Here is a 25,491-nt window from a genome sequence, read left to right as displayed (position 1 = left end):
ATAGAGAGCTATTTCATTTGATTGTACTACTTAAATTCCTTTTAGCAAATTTACTCCAGAATAACAAGGACGCACCCCTCAGAAATGATACCTTTAATGATTTCATTGCATTCAAAATTTTCAAATTTTTTTATGTTTCTTTAGAACTTTAATGATGGTAGGTACTTATTTCTCTGCTATTGTTAGCCATTATCTGACAACATTGACAATTTTACATATTAGTGTATTTAAATTATTTCCATACAATTTGATTTAATTTATTATTGTCACATGTATTAGTGTACAGTGAAAAGTATTTTTTCTTGCGCTATACTGACAAAGCATACCGTTCATAGAGTACATAGGGGAGAAGGGAAGGCGAGGGTGCAGAATATAGTGTTACAGTCATAGCTAGGGTGTAGAGAAAGATTAGCTTAATGTAAGGTAAGTCCATTCAACAGTCTGATGGCAGCAGGGAAGATGCTGTTCTTGAGTCGGTTGGTACATGACCTCAGACGTTTGTATCTATTTCCCGTCGGAAGACGGTGGCAGCTCCAGATAGGGTTCTTTGAGGTCCGAAGGATCGCCATGTCTGTAAGAGCTTGAAATAGCAATGGTGACTGTACTTGAGTTGATACCTCAGCTGTGAAGAGGATGTGAAAGGTGCTATCTAAATATAAGTTTATTTTATTAAATTGCATCAATGGTCCCAGTTAGGTCCAGGCGCCTGGTTGATTGATGTTAATTCTCACGGGTGTCTGAGGTCCTTCACATTCCACCTTCTCAAGAGGAATGGCAAAGTCAGGAGGAAAATAACATTTTGAAATTGTGTTCTTTAACTTGCAGTGAACAATCCATGTTCGAAGAAAAAATGCAAGCATGGAGAGTGCGTCCTTAACACTATTCCACCGTTCTTCAAGTGCAAATGCCATTACCCATTCAAACCGCCAAACTGCAAAAAACGTATGGTAACCATTTCTAATTTTCAACACCTATAGTGTTTGTGCTTTTTATACAGCTTCATGAAATGTTGTCAAAAAATCTGTCAAAGACAAAGGACATTCTTCCAAACCGTTATCACAAGAGAAGCGCATGCAGGCGGTTCTGCAACTCAAGTGTCCCTCTGACAGGCATTGTTATTTCCCTCTGAGAGGGTTGGACCAGGGAAGCGCCCCTTGCATTGAAGCACAGCAAAGCAAAATGGATACAAATACTCCGAAAGGGATCAGAGAGAAAGATAAAGGAGAAAAAAAATTGCAAAACTGTTACAGAGAAGAGCGAGGCAATGCAGTAATATTGACCTCAGCACACGATCCAGTTGAAATCAATCAAAAAAATAGGGAAAGGAAAAGAAAGAAGAAAAGAATATAACAGCAGATGTAAAACAATTCATTAATTCTTCCGCGAATATAACAGTACACAGTCTAGTTAAAGTATCAAGTTAACACTATCGGGCACTCCTATGAAGTTTGACTAGAAAGCGGATTATAAATCAAATGGTATAAAGCAACTCAACTTCCATAGAATCATTGATAAATTTCCAGAGGAAAATTTATTTTACAAACGTATATGATGGTTCTGAGTACACAAAAAAAGGAGGTAACAGGCTTACATCGGAACGCCCCCACCCACATCACCCTCCACCCAAATCCACTACCTGATCCCAGTAAATATGAAAACCTGCACTCAAAGACTCCATGTAATGTACTTGCAAAAATTCATAGCTTAATGTGAACCAAGATGAGGTTTTATACTTCGGAGGGTAAGTTTACTGTGGGGGGAGTAAATTAAACTAGTGAGGAGATCTTGGTTTCAGTTATTCAACTGATGCTTGAACATCCCCTGAGCACCAGCCAGTGACGACCTTACTTAGGAGGAAGTAAATGCATTCTGTAAAGGTTTGAAGTGGCTCCAAGTGATGTGGAAGCTCAGAACAAAGTTCATCCACTGTGGTTGATTTAGTAGTCCTATATATATGTTATATATATTCATTTACACAATGTGGGCGTCGCTGGCTAGGCCAGCATTTATTGCCCATCCCTTGTTGCCCTTGAGAAGGTGGTAGTAAGCTACCTCCTTGAACTGCTGCAGTCTCTGAGGTGTAGGGACACCCACAGTACTGTTAGGGAGAGAATTCCAGGATTCTTACTGAGTGACAATAAAGGAACGATGATATATTTCCAAGTCAGGGTGTTGAGTGACTTGGATGGAAATCTCCAGGTCAAACTGAAATATTCAAAGGTATTGTTAATTAACCAGTCTGGCGTGTCCATTAACTGAATCTGGAGGAATAGTCATTGGTGGCAGTTGGGTTTCTTTCCACTTAGCGCCAGATAAACCCAATTCCAGATTCCGACCAAGTGGCTCTTGTATCTCAGCTACAAAACCGGTGGGTTGCGGATGCCAGGGGGGTGTTCACATGCAGGTTGCTATTTGGTGTACTGGGAAATTCAGCCGACTTGGATGTGGGGCTGCCCCATGGGGAAATACCAGGAAAGGGGGTGGGAAACGAAGAGTTGCGGAAGCTCATAGAGTTACTGTGGAGTCAGTATCAAACTCCTGGCCCCACACTATGGTAAGTACTCGCTGTAGAAATGGAGCGACATCACTGAGTATGTGGTTCACCTGGTTCACCCAGCTTGTGCCCAATTTGGCAGCAAGGTCCTAAAGCAGGCACTATACCCCCGATTAGCATGTCCAATGGGCTTGACATCTATTTTAAACAAGTGGCCCAGACACTTGGATGCTTCTGACTGACAAATATAGCACACTTCTTGGGGAGAGAACGTGGCTGGAAACCTGTCCTGAAAGTCAGGCAAAACAGGGGCCAATTTCTCCTTATGTTTTTCTCTGGGTGTTTCCTTTTGTTTTATTGGACATCAAACCGTTTCAAAGCAGAGAACACCTGAAGGAAAGGTGGCAATCTGAAATCATTATATCGTCGCTGGTGTTATGAAGTTTAAGTAACGTTTCCCAATTATCTCCTCTCAGCCATTCACATGTGCGCAATAAACCCATGCAGAAATGGAGGAACTTGCATGAAGGGCAAAAGAAAGAGATCTTTCATCTGCGCATGTTCAAAATCATTCACAGGGCAATATTGTGAAGCAGGTAACAATGTTCATTAAATTGGTGTCATGGATTTATGTCTTCCTTTTTGCTGCCCATGATCAATATGTTTGGATGTAAGGTTGGCGGCCGGGGGGGTGGTGGGGGGGGGGGGGGGGGGGGGGGGATATTTTCCTACTTTCAAGATGTTGCTATTTATTACATACAATCATATGAATTGGGAGCAGGAGTGGGCCATTGGCATTTGGACTCCCCAGCCTGCTTTGCTATTCAATAAGATCATGACCCGCTGATTGTCCCAACTCCACATTCCTGCCCACCCCTGTTAGTCAAGTATCTATCTACCTCTGTATATTCAATAAATATTCAATAACTCTGCCTCCACCTGGGAGAGTTTCAAAGACACACGACCCTCTGAGAGGAGAAATTTCTCCTCATCTCCACCTTAAATGGGAGACCCCTTATTTTTAACCTTGACGTCCTGGTTTAGTGTCCTTTGGTGGAATTCTGCCTGTTTTTAAAAACAAACACAAAATATGGATGTCTCATCATGTGAATTATGCAAATCCAAAGTCCTTTTCCAAATAAGGTGGGAAGCTAGGTTGATTATACATTCTGTGTGATTAATTTCACACCTTGAGAGTTTGAAACAACCAATGTCTTTGTATTTGAAATAACCATTCAACTGATAACATCCTTTTGAACTAGTTTCAGGACAGGCATTGAATCAACATCTGTCTGAAAGGTTCCTTTAGTTCCCTCTTGAGACAGTGGACTGGTTTCAATCCACAAGACCAGTCACAAGATCTTCGGGCAGCCATCTTTCTGTGGCCTTTTGTGATCAGATTTTTAAAACAGAAATTGAAGTTCAGAATATGCTGGGACTTGGCATTAGTTTTACCCAATGGTGAATAAGCTCTGCTGTAATGTACAAACTATCTTAGAAGACGGCTGAAATCCTATAATGGTATAATTTTTATTTTGTATAAATAGCAGCATAATCTTGGATGATTTTCGGCTTAATAACAAGGAATGCAATGGCGCAATGGTATTGTTGCTGGACCAGTAATCCAGGGACCCAGGGTAATGCTCTGGGGACCCGAGTTCAAATCCTGCCACAGCAGATGGTGGAATTTGAATACAATAAAAATACCTGGAATTAAGAATCTACTGGTGACCATGAAACCATTATCGATTGTCGTAAAAACCCATCTGGTTCACTAATGTTCTTCAGAGAAGGAAATCTGCCGCCCTTACCTGGTCTGGCCTACATGTAACTGCAGATCCACAGCAATGTGGTTGACTCTTAAATGGCATCAAGAATGGACAATAAATGCTGTCCCAGCCAGCGGTGCCCACTTCCCATGAACAAATATAAATAAAAAGATCATCTGAGTTTTTGATCTAAAAACTATTCATCCCCAAGGTGAATAATTGATGTAGTTTTAAATTTGTACCTACGTACATGTAACCCTAGACTTTAACACTCCACAGATGTCAATGATTGTTATGAGGGAAACGGCGAAAACTACAGAGGCAATATCAGTGTAACGGAACAGGGAAGAATGTGTTTACACTGGAGTTCACACTTGCTTCTAAGGAAAAATATCAATATATTTGGAGAAAAGGCTGAAGAGAATGGCCTTGGAGATCACAGGTTTTGCAGGTAAAAAATATGCCATAAAGATTCCAGGCAGAATTTAATGGGGTCTGTAAGAGTGGGAAATAGGGCAGGCAGGGGACTTAACAATTATATAGGTGTGGCCACTGTGCTGCCTAGCGGCGAGAATCTATCTGCCATTCATTTGCATATCATAAATACTCATTAAATGGGAACCACAGCAAATTATGTCCTACCTTCAAGTTAACGACCACGACACACAGAAAACCTGTACCTCCTGTTTTCCCAAAAGCTCGAAGGTGACATGGACAAGGCAAAATCGTTTAAATTTTAGATTTGAGGTGACGTTATGTCTCAGGAGCAAGGAATGCTAGATAGCTTACTAGCAGCAAGGAAGGGAGTCGGGGGCTGGCCAGAGGGTGCAGCAAAACAACAAAGGACTGGCACCTTTGTGGGCAATGGGAGGAGGTGTCTGAAGAGAGCCAGTTTCCAGCTGATGAGGCACGGTTCACCATTGCTGTGGTCTCATCCTGTGTATGTCCAAGGGAGGCAACCGTGCTACACGTGGCAGGTCAACAGTCAAGGAAGAGGCATCAAGTTTGAAACAGGGTAGTTCCAGTTGCAGGGCAGGGGATGTAGGTCAATGGCCTCTGAAAGAAGGTCAAAGGAAGCCAAGGGCAGAACGGGGATAATGGAGGGAAGCTCAATGAAGATAGGATGAAAGGTCAAGGGTCACTGGCTCTGGGCCAAGAGTGATGATTGGAGGCTCCAGGCTGATTGGGAGAAAAGGAATGGGAGGAAATGCACAGGTGACAGAAAGAAGTGGAGGTGGGTGACCCCTGCAGGGTCATGTATGCTTACCTGTAGACATGGCTGCTAAGAAAGTTGCAGCTCGCATATCAGATTCTTGCGGTAGGTATGACTTTTCTGGAGAGGAATGATTTATCCCTGAGTGATTTGCAACAATTAACTAAGGCTAGGTTAATGACACCAGCAAAAGAGTTGGTATTAGAGTTAAAAGCAGGGACAAAGAAAGCAGAAATAATAGAGGTAATAGAACAGCATCTGAGATGGGAAGAAACAAAATAATCCAGATAAAAATTCAGTTGAGTTAACTCGTTGCAGGATGGCATGGTGGCACAGTGGTTTGCACAATGCCAAGGACCCAGGTTCAATTCCAGACTTGGTTCACTGTCTGTGTGGAGTTTGCACATTCTCCCTGTGTCTGTGTGGGTTTTCTCCGGATACTCCAGTTCCCTTCCACAGACCAAAAATTTGCAGGTTAGGTTGATTGGCCATGCTAAATTGCCCCTTAGCATCAGGGGGATCAGCAGGCTAAATACGTGGGGTTTTGGGGGTAGGGCGTGGGTGAGATTATTGTCAGTGCAGGCTCGATGGGCCGAATGACCTCCTTCTGCACTGTAGAGATTCTATGATTCTATGAAACCATTGTATGATGGAAAGAATTCTGAGTGTGGATCATGGGAGGGTCATGTATTCCCATAGGTCCACTGCTGCTGCTATAGAAATGAAGAACAAGTAAACAGAGATGTTCATAGCTTTATGAGTCTTCTTACACAGTTTGCTTTGTCTCATACACCCAGTATTTTTGTTAACTCGGGCAGAGGAGGAGAGAACTTGTCAGAGAAGACCCTTGGTCACGTGACAATAAAACAAAGCCACGAGCTGGGGGGTGGGGGTGGGGGGGGGGGTGGTGAGATGGCAGGAGGAAGGCAACCAGGGCTGTCACCGCTGCTAAAGAGCATTGGTACATCAGCACATGTTCAGAACATGCATCAACTATCTCCACGTGTCTGAGGGAGTAATGTCAGAGCTCGCTAGGGTTTCCTTGGGAGACAATCATTCACCTGTGTGCATTCCTTCAACAAGACTTGCTGCCCCGTGGATTTGGAAGGAACCCCGTGTCAGTCATCCTCAAGATGAATGAGGCCCTAAACATCTATGCCAATGACTCATACCAGCGTTATTTGAGAGACATGTGTGACACTTCACAGTTTAGGACACATTGGTGCAGATGGGAAGTGACTAATGCCATGTTCAGTAAGGCCAATAAATTCAATGAATTCGCAACAGATGATGATAGGCAGGCTGCTGGAGCAGTTGGTTTTCGGGCCATTGCATGGTTCCCACAGGTACAGGGTGTGAGTGAATGCACCCACGTGGTCTTTAGTGTTCCCTGGAAACAGCCAACCCCATTCATCAGAACAGGCCTTCACTCCCATAACATTCAGGTTTTGTGTGACCACTGGAAAATAACTATTCAGATGTGTCATCATTTCCCAGGGAGCTCTCATAACTCATACATTTTACACAATTCCCAGCTGCCAGAGCTATTTGAGACTCCCGTCCAAGTGCAGGTTTGGATCCTGGATAACAAGAGTTATTGCCTCAGGACATGGCTCATAATGTCAGTGCATCATCCCCACAGTCCCGCGGAGGCACGTAACAATGCTGCCCACTGCTCAACAAGGGCAATCACAGAGCAGACCACTGGATTGCTGAAAATGCACTTCCACCGCCTTGTCCAGTCTTGTGGAGCATTTCAACTCACACCTCAGAAGGTGTCCAGGATTGCCGTAATCTGCTGTCCCTTACCATAGAACCATAGAACCATAGAAAATTACAGCTCAGAAACAAGCCTTTTGGCCCTTCTTGTCTGTGCCGAACCATTTTTTGCCTAGTCCCTCATCTCCTCATCTGCAACTTCTTACATGCTCCAAATCCGCACCCATCTCCGCCAGTCTCCATCCAGACCCACCACATCCTCTACACCCTCGAAGGCTGGGCAGGCGCAGATACTTTTATCGCAGGAGATAAACTAAAGGACTGTTCCACCAAACTTCAGGGAAGGCGATGGCCTAATGATATTATCACTAGACTATTAGTCCAGAAACTCAGCTGATGTCTGGGGACTCTGGTTCGAATCCCGCCATGGCAGATGGTGGAATTTGAATTCAATAAAATAAATCTGGAATTAAGAATCTACTGATGGCTATAAAATCATTGTTGATTGTCGGAAAAATCCATCTGGTTCATTAATATCCTTTAGGGAAGGAAATCAGCCGTCCTTACCTGGTCTGGCATACATGTGAATCCAGATCCACAGCAAGGTGGTTGACCCCCAACTGCTCTCCAAGGGCAACGTGGGATAGGCAATAAATGCTGGGCAGCCAGCGACGCCCCTGTCCCACAAATGAATAAAGAAAACCTCACAGGCTTTGCACTGGTGCATACCTTGCTGGAAATATTATGAGCCATGTTTCTGCTCCATCCTCACATTAACAGGACCATAGTGCACAAGTGACACATCACCTCTCACACTCACCAGTGACCACAGCCTTTGGGGAAGCCAGCAGATGCTGCACGTTCTGCCATGTCACATTGCCTTAAGAATGCAAATCCCACCATGTACATTACTATCCAATAAAGGCTAACCTCTAACACACTGCCAAAGTGTTACACACACAAGTCAGATGTCCCTCAATCCCCTTTATTCAGCAACAACCAATCATGAGGCATGACAATGCAATATGCCCCCCCAAAGGAGGATGTCCCAAGAAATGAAGAGAATGCACACAGGAATGTCACAAACCCCATGCTATCATAATGCCCCCAGCACGTCTAACTTTGTCTCCTACGACCACTACACCAAAGTGTAACTTCAACACCAGCAACAGATGTGGAGGCAGACTGCTCAGAATAATGCCTTGCTCCATGTGATCTCTTTAGTGCATGATCTCTGGTGGTCTGAGGCTTTGAGGGCCTGGCCTACTGGGGGTATCCTGCAGGAGTGCATGGCACTTTCCTCTGCTTCACCTACTCAAGGCTCTGGGATCACCAACCCAGGGGGGGATGAAGAGAGCCCACTCACTCTGGGGTTGCCTTCAAGAAGAGAGCCAACGTTTTGAGCCTGGATGACCCTTCGTCAAAGTGCTGCTCTGACGAAGGGTAATCCAGACTTGAAACATTGGCTCTATTCTCTCTCCACAGATGCTGTCAGAGCTGCTGAGATTTTCCAGCATTTTCTGTTTTTGTCTTCAGCAGCTTGTTGTGGCCGAGACCAAAGGACCAACATCAGCCTGGGTCTCAGCACTGACCGGATCCCCAACAGTTCTCCCATTATCATGGACCTTGGCTGACACAGCCTCTCTCAACTACTGGGATGTGTCTGTGAAATGACCACCAGAAATTCTAGATGGCTCCTCAGCAATCTCCATCCAGATCACCTTGGGGAGGTCTTCTGTTGCCATCCCTGGGGGAGAGCTCCTCTTGCTGCTTCCAGATGTCCCAGAGGAGAGCCTGCAGGGAGGCATCATTGAACCAGGGGGACTGCTTTATCTGCTTTGATAAATTGAGGATCCAAGAGGATGAAATTCCTGATGAAAGGGAGGTGATGGGGGAACAACTGATGGAAGGTTTCAAGAGGGATGGATGATGTGGAGATGCCAGTGTTGGACTGGGGTGGGCACAGTAAGAAGTCTCACAACACCAGGTTAAAGTCCAACAGGTTTATTTGGTATCACAAGCTTTCGGCAGCGCGTTTAACCTGGTGTTGTGAGACTTCTTACTAAGAGGGATGGAGGTTGCAATTCACACAAAAGTTCCCCTTGCAGGTGGAGGATCTCTTTTCAAACAGACACAAGTTCTCCCTGTCTACAGCGATTGGATGCTTGCAGAGATTGGCCTTATATAGCCTAGTCTTTTTTTTAAAGATTATTTATTAGTCACAAGTAAGGCTTACATTATTGCAATGAAGTTACTGTGAAATTCCCCTAGTCGCCACACTCCAGGGCCTGTTTGGGTCAATGCACCTAACCAGCACGTCTTTCAGAATGTGGGAGGAAACCGGAGCGCCCCAAGGAAACCCACGCAGACACGGGGAGAATGTGCAAACTTCACACGGACAGTGACCCAAGCCAGGAACTGAACCTGGGTCCCTGACGCTGTGAGGCAGCAGTGCTAACCACCGTGCCACCATGCTGCCCCGTCAGCTAATGGTGGGGAGAACATTTCCTGCCTGTCCCCATGTGTGGTTGCATGTGAGACATGTGCCTGCAACATACACTTCCAATTTGCATTGTAATTGTGTGCAGTGTGGCTCCTGACACACAAACAGAAGTGATATGCACCCCCATTAAATTTCACCCTCAAAGTGCAGTAGTAATTAAGCCTAATTCCCATCCCTAGTGTTACACCGGGACCAGTGACACACTGGTCAGTACCTACAGCCCATTGTCTAGCAGAAAGCCACAATATCAGATGCTAAGAGCTGAGCCCTGCTTCACATCAGGTACATACAGCAGGTAACAATATTAATAATACAGGGAGAAGCGTTGTGGTTACATAGAAACATAGAAGATAGGAGCAGGAGGAGGCCACTCGGCCCCTCGAGCCTACTCCGCCATTCATTACGATCATGGCTGATCATCCAACTCAATAGCCTAATACTGCTTTCTCCCCATAACCTTTGATCCCATTTGCCCCAAATGCTATATCCAGCCACCTCTTGAATACATTCAATGTTTTGGCATCAACTACATAATAGTCGTGCATGCTTCTCATTAAAATATGCAAGAAATGGCATTTAAGTCGTGGCTTTCAGGGTCTGACTATAACTGAGCACCTATTTAAAATGGTGCTGCTGGATAAGCCCCTTATGAGTTGGATGCTTTTTCTTAAAGGGATTTCAGTTTTTTTAGTTGTAAGAAGAATCTGTAGTTTATAACACCCCCCCCTCCCGCCCCGCCCTCCCCCACCCCACCCCACACACACCCCACCCCACACACACCCCACACACACACCCCCCCCCACCCCGCCCTCCCCCACCCCACCCCACACACACCCCACACACACACATCACCACAGGGTTGGCAGAGGCAGGCAAAGCTGCCAAGTATCGTCTTGTCCAGTTGAAACCCATCTCTCCTTTGCCAAGGAGGAAGTTTACAGTTTGAGTTGGTGCTGACAGGATGTGAAGGGAGAAATAGGAATTACAACAATAGTCTAAAATAAAGGACTTTCAGCACAATGCCACGTAACTAAATCTGACATGATTTTATCTTTGATCAGGAATCCAGATGACGACAGTAAACCTTGGTGCTTTTTTAAAGAACGAGATGGAAAATTGAAATGGGATTTTTGTGCAATCTTTCAATGCCAAAGAGGTGCGTACAGCTAAAACCTTTGTGGTGTTGTATAGTTACAGCATTATCATAATATGCATGCATTAAGCTCTGGCATTTCAAGCATACTATTTTGTTAAGGTTCTTTTTATATGAGACCACTTGTCCCTGCATAGTCTTATTTTCCCATTACCTCCCAAATAAAATAGAATCATGCAGGTTAGCAGCATAAAAGGCACAGTGGAGTGTGAATGTGGATAAATTCTCTCTGAACCCATGAAGGAATTGAGCGAAATCTCCAAAGTATACATGCCTTTTCAGATCAGTGCTATTGTCCTCTTCCCTGAGTGCCACAAAGCTGATGAAGGGAGTTCCTAACTGCACTCTTACCTGCAATTCTCAAGGAGCTGCAGTGTAAGCTTGCACCATTTGCAGTATTTTTCCTAAATTCTCTTTGTACGAAATCTCTAAGTGCCTGGCTTGAAGCAAGTCGTTACCTATCCGGTAACAGGATTTCTGAGCTCCTTTGCTTTGTTTCTCCATAGATTTTGAAAACAAAACATGTCCTGAATTTTGAAAACTCTTTCTCAGATAAGGTTTCAGATTTAAATTATGCTTAATTTTTATGTCAGACAGGAGTCCTAGGGCAAATAAAGACTGCGACAGAAAGTATCTAATTTCATAGCCTGTGTTAGCCGGTGTTTATATTGAGAAAGATAATCAAATTGGCTCCAAAATTCCAGTGATGGGAAAAGCAGTTTTGCAGCGTAACTTTGGAGGTGGTGCAGAATTTGGAGCTGAACTGGAATCTGGCAGTTTTCCATATCTTTTTCATCTACTCCTTTCGCAGTGATAGACAACAAAGGGGGCTGTGATTCCTCAATGCACAGTAATTCCATCCATGCGAAGCTTGGAATTTCTACCAGCCAGCATTAGAGTACTGGTGGTTTTACTTGAAAAGTTAGGAAAGGCATCCTTTTATCCCTCATCATCTCAACAAAACCTTTCCTTGGTTCAAATCCCTTAAACAACTGGCATGGTGGCATAGTGGTTAGCACTGCAGCCTCACGGCACCAGGGACCAGGGTTCAATTCCCAGCTTGGATCACTGTCTGTGCAGAGTTTGCACGTTCTCCCCATGCCTGCATGGGTTTCCTCTGGGTGCTTTGTTTTCCTCCCAGTCTGGAAGACATGCTGGTTAGGTGCATTGGCCATGCTAAATTCTCCCTAAGTGTACCCAAACAGGTGCCAGAGTGTGGCGACTAGGGGATTTTCACAGCAACTTCATTGCAGTGTTCATGTGACACTAATAAATAAACTTAAAACAACCCTCTTAACATTCTCTGCTTTAATGAAAATAATCTCAATTTCTCTTTGCTCCCTGTTTGTAACAAATATCAACTGGGCCGAAAACAGAAAATGCTGGAAAATCTCAACAGGTCCAACAGCATCTCTGGGGAGAGAACAGAGCCAACGTTAAATGCTGAAAAATCTTAACAGGTCTGACAGCTGACCCTGACTGGAAGCATTGGCTCTATTCTCTCTCCACAGATGCTGTCAGATCTGCTGAGATTTTCCAGCCTTTTCTGTTTTTGTTTCAGATCCCAGCATCCGCAATATTTTGCGGATTCTTCGACGTTACCCGCAGCTAGGATTCTCCAGTCCCGCTGCAGTGAATGGAGATTTAGCCGAGCACCTAATTCTCCATTCTCGCTGGCAACAGCGGCGTGGCATGGAAGGTCAGAGAATCTGGCACAAACTCTTATCTCTGGCATCACATTAGTGCATCTCTTGTACAGCCTCCTCGTGGCCTTGACATCCTCTGTGAAGTGCAACACCAAAATTAGACACTGTCCCACGGAACTTCTGCTTTGGACATAATCGGAATTTGTTCTCATGCTGGTTAGGCTCAGCATAATCACAAATGTAAAATCGCCCATGAGCTATTGCTTTCACACAGTACAACAGAACATGGTATCTACTAAGAGTGAGAACCTTGGTGCAGTTTTATTAATGCAGCTGAAAATTGATTAATCACCAAAAGAGATCCTGGCCTATTTATGAGTAACCCAATTCATAATCACTGGAAATAATTTGAAATGGGCTTTACTGGAGCTTTTGCAAGCATCATTGGTCTCCACTAATCAATGTCTTAATAAATAAAATATTTTATTATGCGAAAAGCCTTTTAAAATGTACCGACCGCTGCCTGTGTGCTTGAGAAAATGAATGCATTTTGAGAACCTCCCTGAACTGATGCCAGTTAGTACCCGGAGAGAGGTGGCCAGTTCTGTGGGTGAAGCATGTTTTAGGCAAATTGGGTGTGGATGCCGGCATTGGACTGGAGTGGGCATAGTCTCACAACACCAGGTTAAAGTCCAACAGGTTTATTTGGAATCACGAGCTACATCATGAACGAGTAGCGCTAAGAAAACTCATGATTCCAAATAAACCTGTTAGACTTTAACCTAGTGTTATGAGACTTCTCACTTAGGCAAATTGAGTCAAGAACTAACGTAAAAGATTGTGGGGGAAGAAACTCAAATGGCGGGATTTTCCGGCCGCACTCGCCCCAAGATCAGAAAATCCTGCCGAAGCTCGACAGACCTTTGCATGATCCGTCTCCCGCCCACTACAATTCCCGTGGCGGACGGGACGGTAAAATTCCGCCCAAGTAGTTTTGAGTTTAACACACCTCCATTTTGAGTACCCTAATTTATTGCATGGCTTCAGCCAATTGTCCAGGAAATAAATCACAACTTGCCCCCAACATTCTAATAATGATTTGCTTGGGAGATGTTTCTGAGAGAAAAGTGTATTTCAATTCATGATTTTTATTTTATTTTTCAGTATACGTAGCTCAACAGTACAATAATAGAACAAACTCCTCTGACAGTAACTGGGAGAATTTTGTGTTTCATGTAGAAACTACAGTAGAACCTGACATTGTAACGCAACCTGTGCTCCCTACGGCTTTCGAAACCTGCGGAGAAGTAAGCTTACGTCGAACCTTAAGTCGCATCTATGGTGGGACAAAGACAACTCGTGGCAGGCACCCATGGCAGGCATCTGTGCAACTAAAAGTTCCAATAAGTGTTTATGAGGCAGGGCATCAATGTGGAGGGACCTTGATCGCACCCTGTTGGGTTCTTACTGCAGCACACTGTTTGGATGCAAGGTATGTCCTTAGGAGCAAATAATAAATGCGTTCGTTCAATCTGGAGTTGCTGGGGAATAGTAGCTAGAATCTGCTGGTGTATAATATGGATTGTGGATAACCATTAAAAAAATACATCAATATTATTTTTGAATAGAAATGCATGGACAACGTGCTTTGTTGGACACTTTCAGGAAATTAGGAAGACGATCCTTTCTAGAGATAAGTCTTATCAGATTTTACCTTCTAGTTAGCAAAACCAACTGGTTGAAACCATCAACAATTGTGAATGAATGGTTGGATGATCATGGTGGGTTGTTCAGTCTTTCTAACTACCCTTAAAGTCACCAATCAATAAGAAGGTCCATGTAAGGTGCAGGAAATCAATTCCGTTGAAGCTGTCTAACAAGAAGAGGAAATCTTCAACAGAAGTTTAATCCTGGACTGATCCATTATTTCATCTGCGGAAGTATTTATGTTAAAAAAAACTCAAAGGACTTTGATTCCAAATCAGGGTTTTCAACATTAACAAGTCAGGCTTGGAATAAGAATAAACTTTCTGACCATTTGTGGCCAATGCTCTCAAACAAGATTGGACAGCCTCATTCAATTTGTGTACTCCACATGTATCAGGTTTGTGTGCTGACATGGTTCAGCTCTCTGGCCGGGGTTTTCCAGCCCCATCAGGGCGGCACCCACTACAGCGGACCAGCCAAAAGTTAGTTGACTTTTTTTTAGTTTTTCATGAGATATAATTTTAAAGCACCAGCCAATTAACAACTTTATGCTTCTGGGAACAGGCATTGACCAATTTCTCAGGCCATGTTAAATCATGGGCAATCATTCTTAAAGCCAGTGGATGCAATATACTGAATGGGATCTTCCAGTCCCAGACTTTTGGCTGGTGCACTGCTTCCTTCACGGCAGGCCAGCCATAGCGAGGCTGGAAATTCCTAACCACTGGCTTGCTTATGGATTCCTGGAGTTCACTTGATTGTAATAGAAAAGGGAAAAATTTCCCAGAGTTTTTTCTGATATTAGTCAGAGTTCTTTCTTTGCTGATTTAACATTACTAGGGTTTGAATCAGATCATGCGTGAGTTTATTCCATCTAGTGAATGAAGTGTGCTTTGATATATTGCTGAAAAAAGAGACATGCTGTTGAAGCTTTCCATCTTGCACTCATCAGGACAGATGCTAGAATGCCAAATTTCAAAGGGAGCAACAATTTATCCTGCATGAGAAAAGGGTGCTGATTGGTTGGCAAGTGACCTCTGCTTGGTTGAGGTATTGCCATGGAGAACACACCAAGGGACTTTAGACCCCCATGTTTTTGTTTAATTCGAAACAGGGGTAATACCTGGTCATGTTGCTTTTGCCTGCAGCGGACAGGATTCTGAGAATTACGCTTCTTCTAGCACTTATAAGTGAGACACATTTCGAGTTGATCAACTGATGATCTTAAATTGGTTGTTAGTGTAATTCTTTGCAAAAACGGGATTGTTTAGCAAGTGTTATCCAACTGCGGAAACACATCTAATGTTAGGCGTTGTGTTCTGAATTTTGCAAGCTTATTGGATACAATCAGAACTCTGCCTATTGCAAATAGCCAAAGGAATGTGTTGTTTAATACAATCTACCAGTTTTTGAGGAGTACGGCTAATATACCCGGCATCGCACTGGCACTGAAATTTATATATTATATTATTCATTTGTGTGGTAAGCTAAGTCTCTTTATGGCTTGACACCTGCATCCTGTTAGTGGTAAAGTAAAGAACAAAGCAGAATGAAATTGAGAATATAGACCAGAAGATGTAGCAAAGAGAATGTGGAAAGCAGATAATTAGAGTAAGATTTGAATTATTGTTTCACATTTCAGTTGTATTTTTGTTTAAAAATTATCCTTTCTGCTAGCTAAGATGAGGTTTTGTTAATTATCTGCCAGTATAAATCGATTTGATTTTCCATGGGTTGTTATGCAAATGACTGTATAATGGAATTTAATTTGTGCACTGACTTTCTATCAGGATCTAATTATTTTTACCACTCCAATAACTTATAGCACAGAAGCCCAGCATTATCAAATACTTCTTGGGAAACACAATATAGATCAAACAGAATTACAAGAACAGAGGTTCGATGTTCAGCAAATTTTTGTGCATCCAGACTATGAAGAAGCAGATCTTTATTTGCGCAATGACATTGGTGAGGAAACTATTTGCTTTCCAGTCTATCAGTTATGGGATGCAAGCTAAAATCATTGACGTTACTCGATGACTGATTCCATTTTGGTCAGAAGTGCTGCATGCGGCACAGTGGCACAATGGTTAGCACTGATGCCTCACCGCGCCAGAGACCTGGGTTCAATTCCGACCTCAGGTCATTGTGTGGAGTTTGCACATTCTCCCGATGTCTGCGTGGGTTTCCTCCGGGTGCTCTGGTTTCCTCCCACAGTCCAAAGATGTGCAGGTTAGGTTGATTGGCCATGATAAATTGACCCTAGTGTTAGGAGATTAGCAGGGTATATATGTAGGGTTACGGGAATAGGGCCTGGGTGGGATTGTGGTCGGTGCAGACTCCATAGGCCAAATGGCCTTCTTTGAAACTGTAGGGATTCTATTCTATGATTCTAAAAAGAATCAAATTTCTTCCTCTCTACCTGTTTCTTCCCACCTCCCCTACCCCGCCACCTCTTTATGCAATGCCAACTCCATGGGTAAAGCCACACTGGTTATCCATGTGTGCATGTTCATATTCTTTGAACAAATAAGGAGCAGCCTTACAAATTTATGATCCTGATGCAAAGCTTTGAGAGTCAGGCATATACTTACTCAATGTTTCCAATCCCAAAAGCAACTGAGCACACAGTATGCTTATCTCAGAAAGCAAACTTCATATCAGGAAGAGCCAGATTCACTAAATGATTCTCCACTTCCATAATATGCGCAGAATCATTTTTCCTGAATCTGCTTTGATTTTATATTTTTTCAAATGGTTTTGCCTGTTTCAGCATTAAACTTTCAGCGGTGGCATTCTGGTTTGCAGCTGGTTGCCGTGTGTTGTATTCGGGAAGTTTTTTACTCACATTACAAATAGCCCAAGATTAGTTATGGAAATCCTAAACTGACTTGATGCTTATATTTCAGCCTTAATGAAATTGAAAAACGTTGGAGGACAGTGCAGCCAGGAAACCAAATATGTCAGAACAGCATGTTTGCCAGATGTTACTTTACCCCTCAACTCAAAGTGTTACATTGCAGGATGGGGTACAACTGAAGAAGGTTATCAAATCCATCTTGTTCATTCCATATCTCAAAAAAAAAGAAATGAAAAAATGTTAAACTTCTACACTAAAACTCAATACTCATGCATTTTTTGTTCTTTTCAGGAAACGGTTCAACATATTTATTGGATGCATCTGTAAAACTAATCTCTCTGCGAGCTTGCAATAGAGAAACAGCTTACAATGGCGTCATTGATGAAACCATGATTTGTGCGGGAAATTTAGAACAGGGAGGAGTGGATTCTTGTCAGGTTAGTCTCATATTTAATGCCTGAAGTGATTGCTCTTCAGTACCTCTAATGATTTAGGAATATATATTCTTTGTGGTGAAATTCATGCCACCATACCATGAGGGCAGCGCGGTTAGCACTGCTGTCTCACAGCGCCAGGGACCAGGGTTCGATTTCCACTTGGGTCACTGTCTGTGTGGAGTTTGTACATTCTCCCCATGTCTGCGTGGGTTTCCTCCGGGTGCTCCGGTTTCCTCCCACAGTCCAAAGATGCGCAGGTTAGGTGGATTGGCCATGCTAAATTGCCCCTAGGGGGACTAGCTAGGTAAATGCATGGGGTTACAGGGTTAGGGCCTGGGTAGGATTGTGGTTGGTGTAGACTTGTTGGGCCGAATGGCCTCCTTCTGCACTGTAGGGATTCTATGATTCTATGATCTGAAATTCCACTTCCAAAAGTGGACATGTTGTGGAGATGCAGGCGTTGGACTGGGGTGGGCACAGTGAGAGGTCTCACAACACCAGGTGAAAGTCCAACAGGTTTATTTGGAATCACGAGTTTTCAGAGCGCTGCTCCTTCATCAGGTGAGTCCAAATGGACATGACAGGGACCAATTTCTCCACCTCACTGCCATTCCTTCATTTTCAATTACCCAAATCCTCAAAGCAAATACAAAAAGCAACTTTGTGAAAAATGACAATCCGCAAAATTATTGCTCACCACCTGAGGGCACAGCTTGGTTAATGATACCTGCACCATAAAGCAGAAGGTACCGCAAATTTTGTGCATTCTCAGCATTTCATGAAATGCGGGCATTGCTGGCTAGACCAACAGTTGTTGCCTATCCCTAAATGGGCTTGAAAAGAGAGACACCATGGCACAGTGGTTAGCACTGCTACCTCACAGCGCCAGGGACTGGGTTCAAATCCAGCCTCGGGTCACTGTCTGTGTGGAGTTTGCAAGTTCTCCCTGTGTCTGTGTGGGTTTCCTCCGGGTGCTCCGGTTTCCTCCCACAGTCCAAAAATGTGTGGGTTAGGTTGATTGACCATGCTAAATTGCCCTAAGGGACTAATAGGGTAAATACGTGGGATTACAGGGATAGAACCTGGGTGGGATTGTTGTCGGTGCAGACTCAATGGGGCAAATGGCCTCCTTTTGCACTGCAGGGATTCTATGATTCTATAGTGATCCGATTTTTGTTCAAGTCCTTCACTGCAGTCCATGTGTTGCAGAAACACCAACAGTACTGTGAGGGAGGGCCGTTCCAGAATTTTGCCCCAGCAACAGTAAATGTGGGGTACCTTGTCCCAGATGGTGTTGAGCTCCTTGAGTGTTATTGGAGCTGTACTCATCCAGGCAAGTGGAGAGTGTTTCATCACACTCCTGACTTGTACTTTGTGGATGGTGGACAGACTTTGTTGACTCAGGAGGTGAGTTAATCACTGCAGAATTCCCAGCCTCTGACCTGTCCTTGCAGCCACAGTATTCTGACACTCTGATCACATTCTGTAGATGAATAGCCTTGTTTGTCTTCCCAGCCCCTGACGAATGTCACTGGTTTCAGTCTGTTCACTGAATTCAATGTCACGTCTCTTGTTGTACTGGTAGAGACTGATGTGTGCAAATGCTGCAGTGACTTTCCTGCATTTCCAAGGCCTATTTAATGTAAATCATATGGGAATCCTTGTTAATGAAACATTAGTTTTATTCTGACATCTTTGCACAATTATAAATGCATCAGTGCAGGGCAATACCTGGCTCTTGCCTGTTTCCAACTGGAGCCTCGGCTCTGACACAATAGTGACCCAGGTTCCAGAGGGATTAGGGAAATAACTGTTGCACTGTCATTTTCACTGTGTTACTGCCCTGATGATGGAATGAAAATGGGACCCAGGTTTGTGCATAACCTCTTTTCCTGAATCTTGGAACTAGAATGTACCACATTTTCCAGTTGTCCAACAACTGGAGACCTCTGTAAAGTATTGACCCAAGCATCGCTAATTTCTGCTTTTAATTCCTCGAAGATTCCAGGATATATTCTATTCCTCCCAAGGGCTTTATGGATATTTAATTCTTCCAGTTTCAGTGTCACATTTTTCTTTCTGCGAACTCACTGAGCCCCATTCACTCTGACTGGAATTTGCCTACAGTACTCATTTGTGAAAATTGACGTGAAAAATCCATTCAGTATGTTTCCCATATCCTAATCATCTGTAATAGTTTTACCCTATTTATCTTTTAATGGGCCCATCTGTTCCCTGACCTACCTTCTGCTACCAGCATTGTCGTGAAACATTTTTGAGTGCCTCAGGCTGGACTCCGTGATTTGTGTTTCTCCTTTACTTATACTTTCTAATACTCTCTTCCCTTGGGTGCTTTTTGTATGAACCCTTCTCTTATTTATTTGATTCCTTGTTAAATAAATCTGTTTGACTGTTGGATGCAAGCTAACTTCTAGACTAAATTACCAGGCTGTGTATATTCCTCTGGTTATATTAAACCTTCTTCCCCTCACCTTGTGGGATAGTCTTCAGTCTGGTCACATTTCCTCCTGTTCGATTTTTTAGCATCGTTTAGAAGCATAGAAGAATCATAGAAGCCCTACAGTGCAGAAAGAAGCCATTTGGCCCATCGAGTCTGCACCGACCACAATCCCACCCCGGCCCGACCCCCATATCCCTACATATTTACCCGCTAATCCCTCTAACCTACGCATCTCAGGACACTAAGGGGCAATTTTAGCATAGCCAAGCAACCTAACCTGCACATCTTTGGACTGTGGGAGGAAACCGGAGCACCCGGAGGAAACCCACGCAGACACGGGGAGAATGTGCAAACTCCACACAGACAGTGACCCAAGTCGGGAATCGAACCCAGGTCCCTGGAGCTGTGAAGCAGCAGTGCTAACCACTGTGCTACCGTGCTGCCCACAAAGTTTATCAGTTCATTTTCTGCACGGCCCTTTCTCATTCCCCAAACCTGCTCTTCAAACCACTTACAGCAGCACATATTTACAGTGTAGAAGGAGGCCATTCGGCCCATCGAGCCTGCACCGACAACAATCCCACCCAGGCCCCACCCCTGTAACCCCATGTCCTTACCCCACTAATCTCCCCTAACCTACACACCTTGGGACACTAAGGGGCAATTTTAGCATGGCCTAACAACCTAACCTGCACATCTTTGGACAGTGGGAGGAAACCGGAGCATCCAGATGAAACCCACACGGACAAGGGGAGAATGTGCAAACTCCACACAGACAGTGACCCAAGACTGGAATCGAACCCAGGTCCCTGGCGCTGTGAGGCAGCTTTGCTAACCACTGTGCCACCAATGCCCCCCCCTTTAGTTTATGTTTTATTATTGTCACAAATAGGCTTACATTAACACTGCAATGAAGTTACTGTGTAAAATCCCCTAGTCACCACACTCCACCGCCTGTTCTGGTCCACTGAGGGAGAATTTAGCATGGCCAATGCACCTAACCAGCACGTCTTTCGGACTGTGGGTGGAAACCGGAGCACCCGGAGGAAACCCACGCAGACACGGGGAGAACATGCAAACTCCACACGGACAGTGACCCAAGCCGGAAATTGGCTTATCAACCTCCAATACCAGATCGAACACAGCTTTTGCTCTCACCGTCTGCCCATGTGTCCTGGGAGCTGCCTCACTGGAATTTTCCATTTGTATTTTCACACCACTTTTCTGGATCTGCCCATTGAACCTCTGCTATTGAAGTTTATGTATGAATCGTGCAACTATGACCATTTGGACGTACTTATAAACATCATAGGCCCAGTTCTGAAACAGGTTAGAAGAGTGTCAGAAGAGAAATCCAGTTGCAGAATAAAGACCTTAAATAGTTTGGTTCTATTGATTTTAGATATGCTTTTAATTTCATGGGCAGACTCTGTCCACTGAGAATCAATCATAGAATCCCTACAGTGCAGAAGGAGGCCATTTGGCCCATCAAGTCTGCACCGACCACAATCCCACCCAAGCTCTACCTCAATAAGCCCATGCATTTACCCTAACGAGTCCCCCTGACACTAAGGGGCAATTTAGCATGGCCAATCGACCTAACCCGCACACCTTTGTACTGTGGAAGGAAACCGGAGCACCCGGAGGAAACCCACACAGACACAGGGAGAATGTGCAAACTCCACACAGACAGTGACCCAAGCCAGGAATCGAACCTGGATCCCTGGCGCTGTGAGGCAGCAGTGCTAACCACTGTGCCACCGTGCTGCCCTGAATGCACAACTCTGCTGTGCATTGCCAGTTTTTAGTTAATATGCTGCACTTTTTATTAGCGTCTTAGTTTTTTTTCTCATCGCAGTATCCCACAGAGCCTGATTTTACCATTGCGTAACACTCGTTTCCGGGCATGAAAACTTGGTAAAGTCGGACGTGAGGCCATTAACGCGATCCTCGTCCGCGTCCGCGCAGATGCCCACTTTACCAAAGCCCGAAAATGGCCGCAATCCAATTCATGCCCGAAACGGGTGCAACGGTGATTTAAATGCATTTGCATGCATTTAAAATTAATGGGCTGCCCGCCCAACTTTCCCAGCATTTCCCCCTTTACCATCGCGTTCGAGCGTCCAGATTCGGCGCGAAACAAACCTGCTCGGCAAAGGTCTGTTTCGGGCGCTCCAGCTTCTGAAGAGGTCATTTCAGAGCTTCCAACGGCTCTCTGACTCAGATCGGTGATAGAGGGGGTGGTGGTGGGGGGAGGGGTGGGGGGGGGAGAGGTGGGTCAGATCATTCTCTGGTGAGGGGGGGCAGAAGGGAGGCCAGATCATTCTCTGGTGTGGGGGGGGGGGTGGTTACGGGAGAGGGAGGCCCGATCATTCTCTGCCGGGGGGGGGGGGGGGGGGGAGGAGGGGGCAGGTCAGATGTATCTCTGGTGGGGGGGGGGGGGGTAGGGAGGGAGGCCTGATCGTTGTCTGGTTGGGGGTGGGAGGGGAGAAGGCAGAGGGAGGCCAGATTGTTGTCTGGTGGGGAGGAAAGACGGGGGGGGGGGGGGGCGGGGGGGTGTGCGGGGGGGCAGGGCGAGTCCGCTGCCACTCTGCGGGCGATCGATGGGGGGGAAAGGGGGCAGAGGGTCGCGATCGGTCTGGGTAGCACGGGGGGGTGGGTGGATAAGGGGAACAGTTATGTTGTGGGAGTGGGGCGATCTCTGTGGGGGCCATCGCTCCTGCTTTTTGATCCTAGGCCACTTTATCCACTTTTTGCAGCCCGGGAGCGATGTGACAGGGGCGCATTTTTCCATTTTTTTTTACTCACTGCACATGCACAGATCAGAACTCCGATCGTTTCAGCCGCGATAAGCCCCGCCCACAGCGCGATTCAGACCCGCAAGTTTTATTTCAGGCTGAGTGCGCATGGGGGTGCCTGAGAACAGTTTTCCAAGTCAGATCTGAATTGTGCCCAGATTCAGCACTTAGAATGAAAATGGTAAAATCGGGCCCAGATTGTTGTAGGAAGCAGTGCTGAGCAGAAGGTTGCAGGATGTATAGATCCCAGATCTGTAGCGAATCAACTGGTCTCAGGCCAAGCAACAGCTTCTTTTTTATTCTTTCGTGGAACATGGGTGTCGCTGGCTGGCCAGCATTTATTGCCCAACCCCAGTTGCCTGAGGGCAGTTGAGAGTCAACCACATTGCTGTGGCTTTGGAGTCACATGTAGGCCAGACCATGTAAAAATGTCAGATTTCTTTGCCTAAAGGACACTAGTGAACCAGATGCATTTTTCCGACAATCGACAATGGTTTCATAGCCATCAGTAGATTCTGAATTCCAGATGTTTTTTATTGAGTTCAAATTCCACCATCTGCCGTGGCGGGATTCGAACCCGGGTCCCAGAACATTAGCTGAGTTTCTGGATTAATAGTCTAGCGATAATACCACTAGAATATCACCTCCCCTCCTGCTGAGGTGTGGCAGTTAGCCTCGGTAAACGCAGGCTTGGACAGGGGAGAGAATTCCTCCCGGTCACATTCCAAATATCCGCTGGTGTGTGTTTGTGGACAAGGGAGGAACAGATTCCAGCTTTCATGTTCACATTCAAGTAACTGTCGACCCTCACTTTCGAGGCGAACGCAAGATGTGTGGCCATTTGAGCAAGATAATGAAATAAAGTTTATTTATTAGTCACAAGTAAGGCTTACATTAACACCGCAATGAAATTACTGTGAAATTCCCCTAGTCGCCACACTTCGGCGTCTGTTCGGGTCAATGCACCCTAACCAGCACATCTCTCAGAGTGTGGGAGGAAACCGGAGCACCTGAAGGAAACCCACGCCGACACAGGGAGAAGGCGGCACGGTAGCACAGTGGTTGGCACTGCTGCTTCACAGCTCCAGGGACCTGGGTTCGATTCCCGGCTCGGGTCACTGTCTGTGTGGAATTTGCACATTCTCCTCGTGTCTACGTGGGTTTCCTCCGGGTGCTCCGGTTTCCTCCCACAGTCCAAAGATGTGCGGGTTAGGTTGATTGGCCATGCTAAAATTGCCCCTTAGAGTCCTGAGATGTGTAGGTTAGAGGGATTAGCGGGTAAATGTGTAGGGATATGGGGGTAGGGCCTGGGTGGGATTGTGGTCGGTGCAGACTTGATGGGCCGAATGGCCTGTTTCTGCACTGTAGGGTTTCTATGATTTCTAACATGCAGACTCCGCACAGACAGCGACCGAAGCCGGGAATCTAACCCGGGTCCCTAGCGCTGTGAGGCAGCAGTGCTAACCACTGTGCCGCCAGGGGAGCATTAGGCTCCTCAGGAATTGCAATCCAGCGATAGTCAGAGGAGGCACCAGCAGCAGAGGGAGGAGGGCAAATGGAAGAAACAGAAGCAACAAATTAACTCGGTGCTGTTCATTTTGCCACAGGGTGATTCTGGAGGACCACTGACTTGTATGAAAGAAGGACTTTACCAGGTCTACGGAGTAGTGAGCTGGGGCGATCGCTGTGGAGTGGAAAATAAACCTGGCGTTTATGCCCGGGTTACTACATTCCACGACTGGATTCATGAAATAATATACCAGTGACTAATTTTTCCACATGGAAATGAAACTAAATAAGTCAATGACACGATTCTGTAGAAAGGACTTAAATAATTCTCAAGTAAAATACCCACAGGTTGTATTACTTCACCTGTATCATCGTTGTTTGAAAGAATATTACTTTTGACATGTTAAAGGTGCAGCGTATCTCACAAAGAATCCTCTGTAAAGAAAACATTGTTTATAAATGGAGAAGTATTTCATGATATCATTTTAGCTGGTAATTAGTGACAATAATTCTAAAAGTAAGATACTAAAAGTATCAATTTTCATAAGAAAGAGATGAAATAAAGGATCACACTTTACTCCATGTTCATCATCGAGAGGCTGAAAAATGTTGCACATTATATTTTTAATAAACTGAAGCACAATGATTGTTTTTTCATTTATTCTCCTCGTGTTACACCATACAGAGCTTAATTTCACACTTGCATTTATCATTACAACACTTTACCATTTACAGCAATTTACCAGAGGAGTCTATAACAAGAGTTCAAATTACTGTCCATAATGTTACCATAGACTTAGGGCAGAATTGTCTCAGGAATCAGCAGTCTGATTTCGAGTGGGGAAAGCAGCGTTTGACCCACTGAATCTGATGGTGGTTTTTCCCGCCTTATTAGATCAAAGAACAAAGAAAAGTACAGAACAGGAACAGGCCCTTCGGCCCTCCAAGCCCGTGCCAATCATGATGCCCTAACTAAAGTAAAAAAAATCTTCTGCCCTTATTCAGTCCGTATCGTACCGTATTTTCCGATCGGGGCCATTGTGATCTCCTGGACTCGTTTCGATCGCCTCAGGGGGTCGGAGAGGAATTTCCCAGATTTTTTTTCCCCATATTGGCCCTGGGGTTTTTCACTCTGGGTTTTCGCCTCTCCCTGGAGATCACATGGTCTGGAATGGGGGGGTGGGGGTGAGTTAATAGGTTGTAATGAACAAAGCATCGTAGC

The 25,491-nt window shown here is 44.9% G+C and overlaps 1 protein-coding gene across 2 annotated transcripts in view; it reads left to right on the top strand.

The window, feature by feature from the left end:
* The window catches only part of LOC144500418 (factor VII-activating protease-like), a 39,240-nt gene extending 14,325 nt beyond the window's left edge, over nt 1-24,915 (top strand). For both annotated transcript variants that reach the window (XM_078223275.1, XM_078223274.1), the window contains exons 5-13: nt 826-942; nt 2,971-3,090; nt 4,543-4,714; nt 10,760-10,854; nt 13,737-13,989; nt 16,030-16,172; nt 17,114-17,248; nt 17,356-17,501; nt 24,368-24,915. In XM_078223275.1, coding sequence (XP_078079401.1) covers nt 826-942; nt 2,971-3,090; nt 4,543-4,714; nt 10,760-10,854; nt 13,737-13,989; nt 16,030-16,172; nt 17,114-17,248; nt 17,356-17,501; nt 24,368-24,526 — 1,340 coding nt within the window. In that variant the 3' untranslated portion in view covers nt 24,527-24,915. The remainder of the gene's footprint in view (nt 1-825; nt 943-2,970; nt 3,091-4,542; nt 4,715-10,759; nt 10,855-13,736; nt 13,990-16,029; nt 16,173-17,113; nt 17,249-17,355; nt 17,502-24,367) is intronic.
* The last annotated feature ends 576 nt before the right edge of the window (nt 24,916-25,491 follow it).

Source organism: Mustelus asterias, chromosome 11, assembly GCF_964213995.1.
Source record: "Mustelus asterias chromosome 11, sMusAst1.hap1.1, whole genome shotgun sequence".
In the NCBI taxonomy this organism is placed as follows: Eukaryota; Metazoa; Chordata; class Chondrichthyes; order Carcharhiniformes; family Triakidae; genus Mustelus; species Mustelus asterias.
The sequence above is the reverse complement of the archived record's forward strand: the minus strand, read 5'-3'. Positions and strand labels throughout refer to the sequence as shown.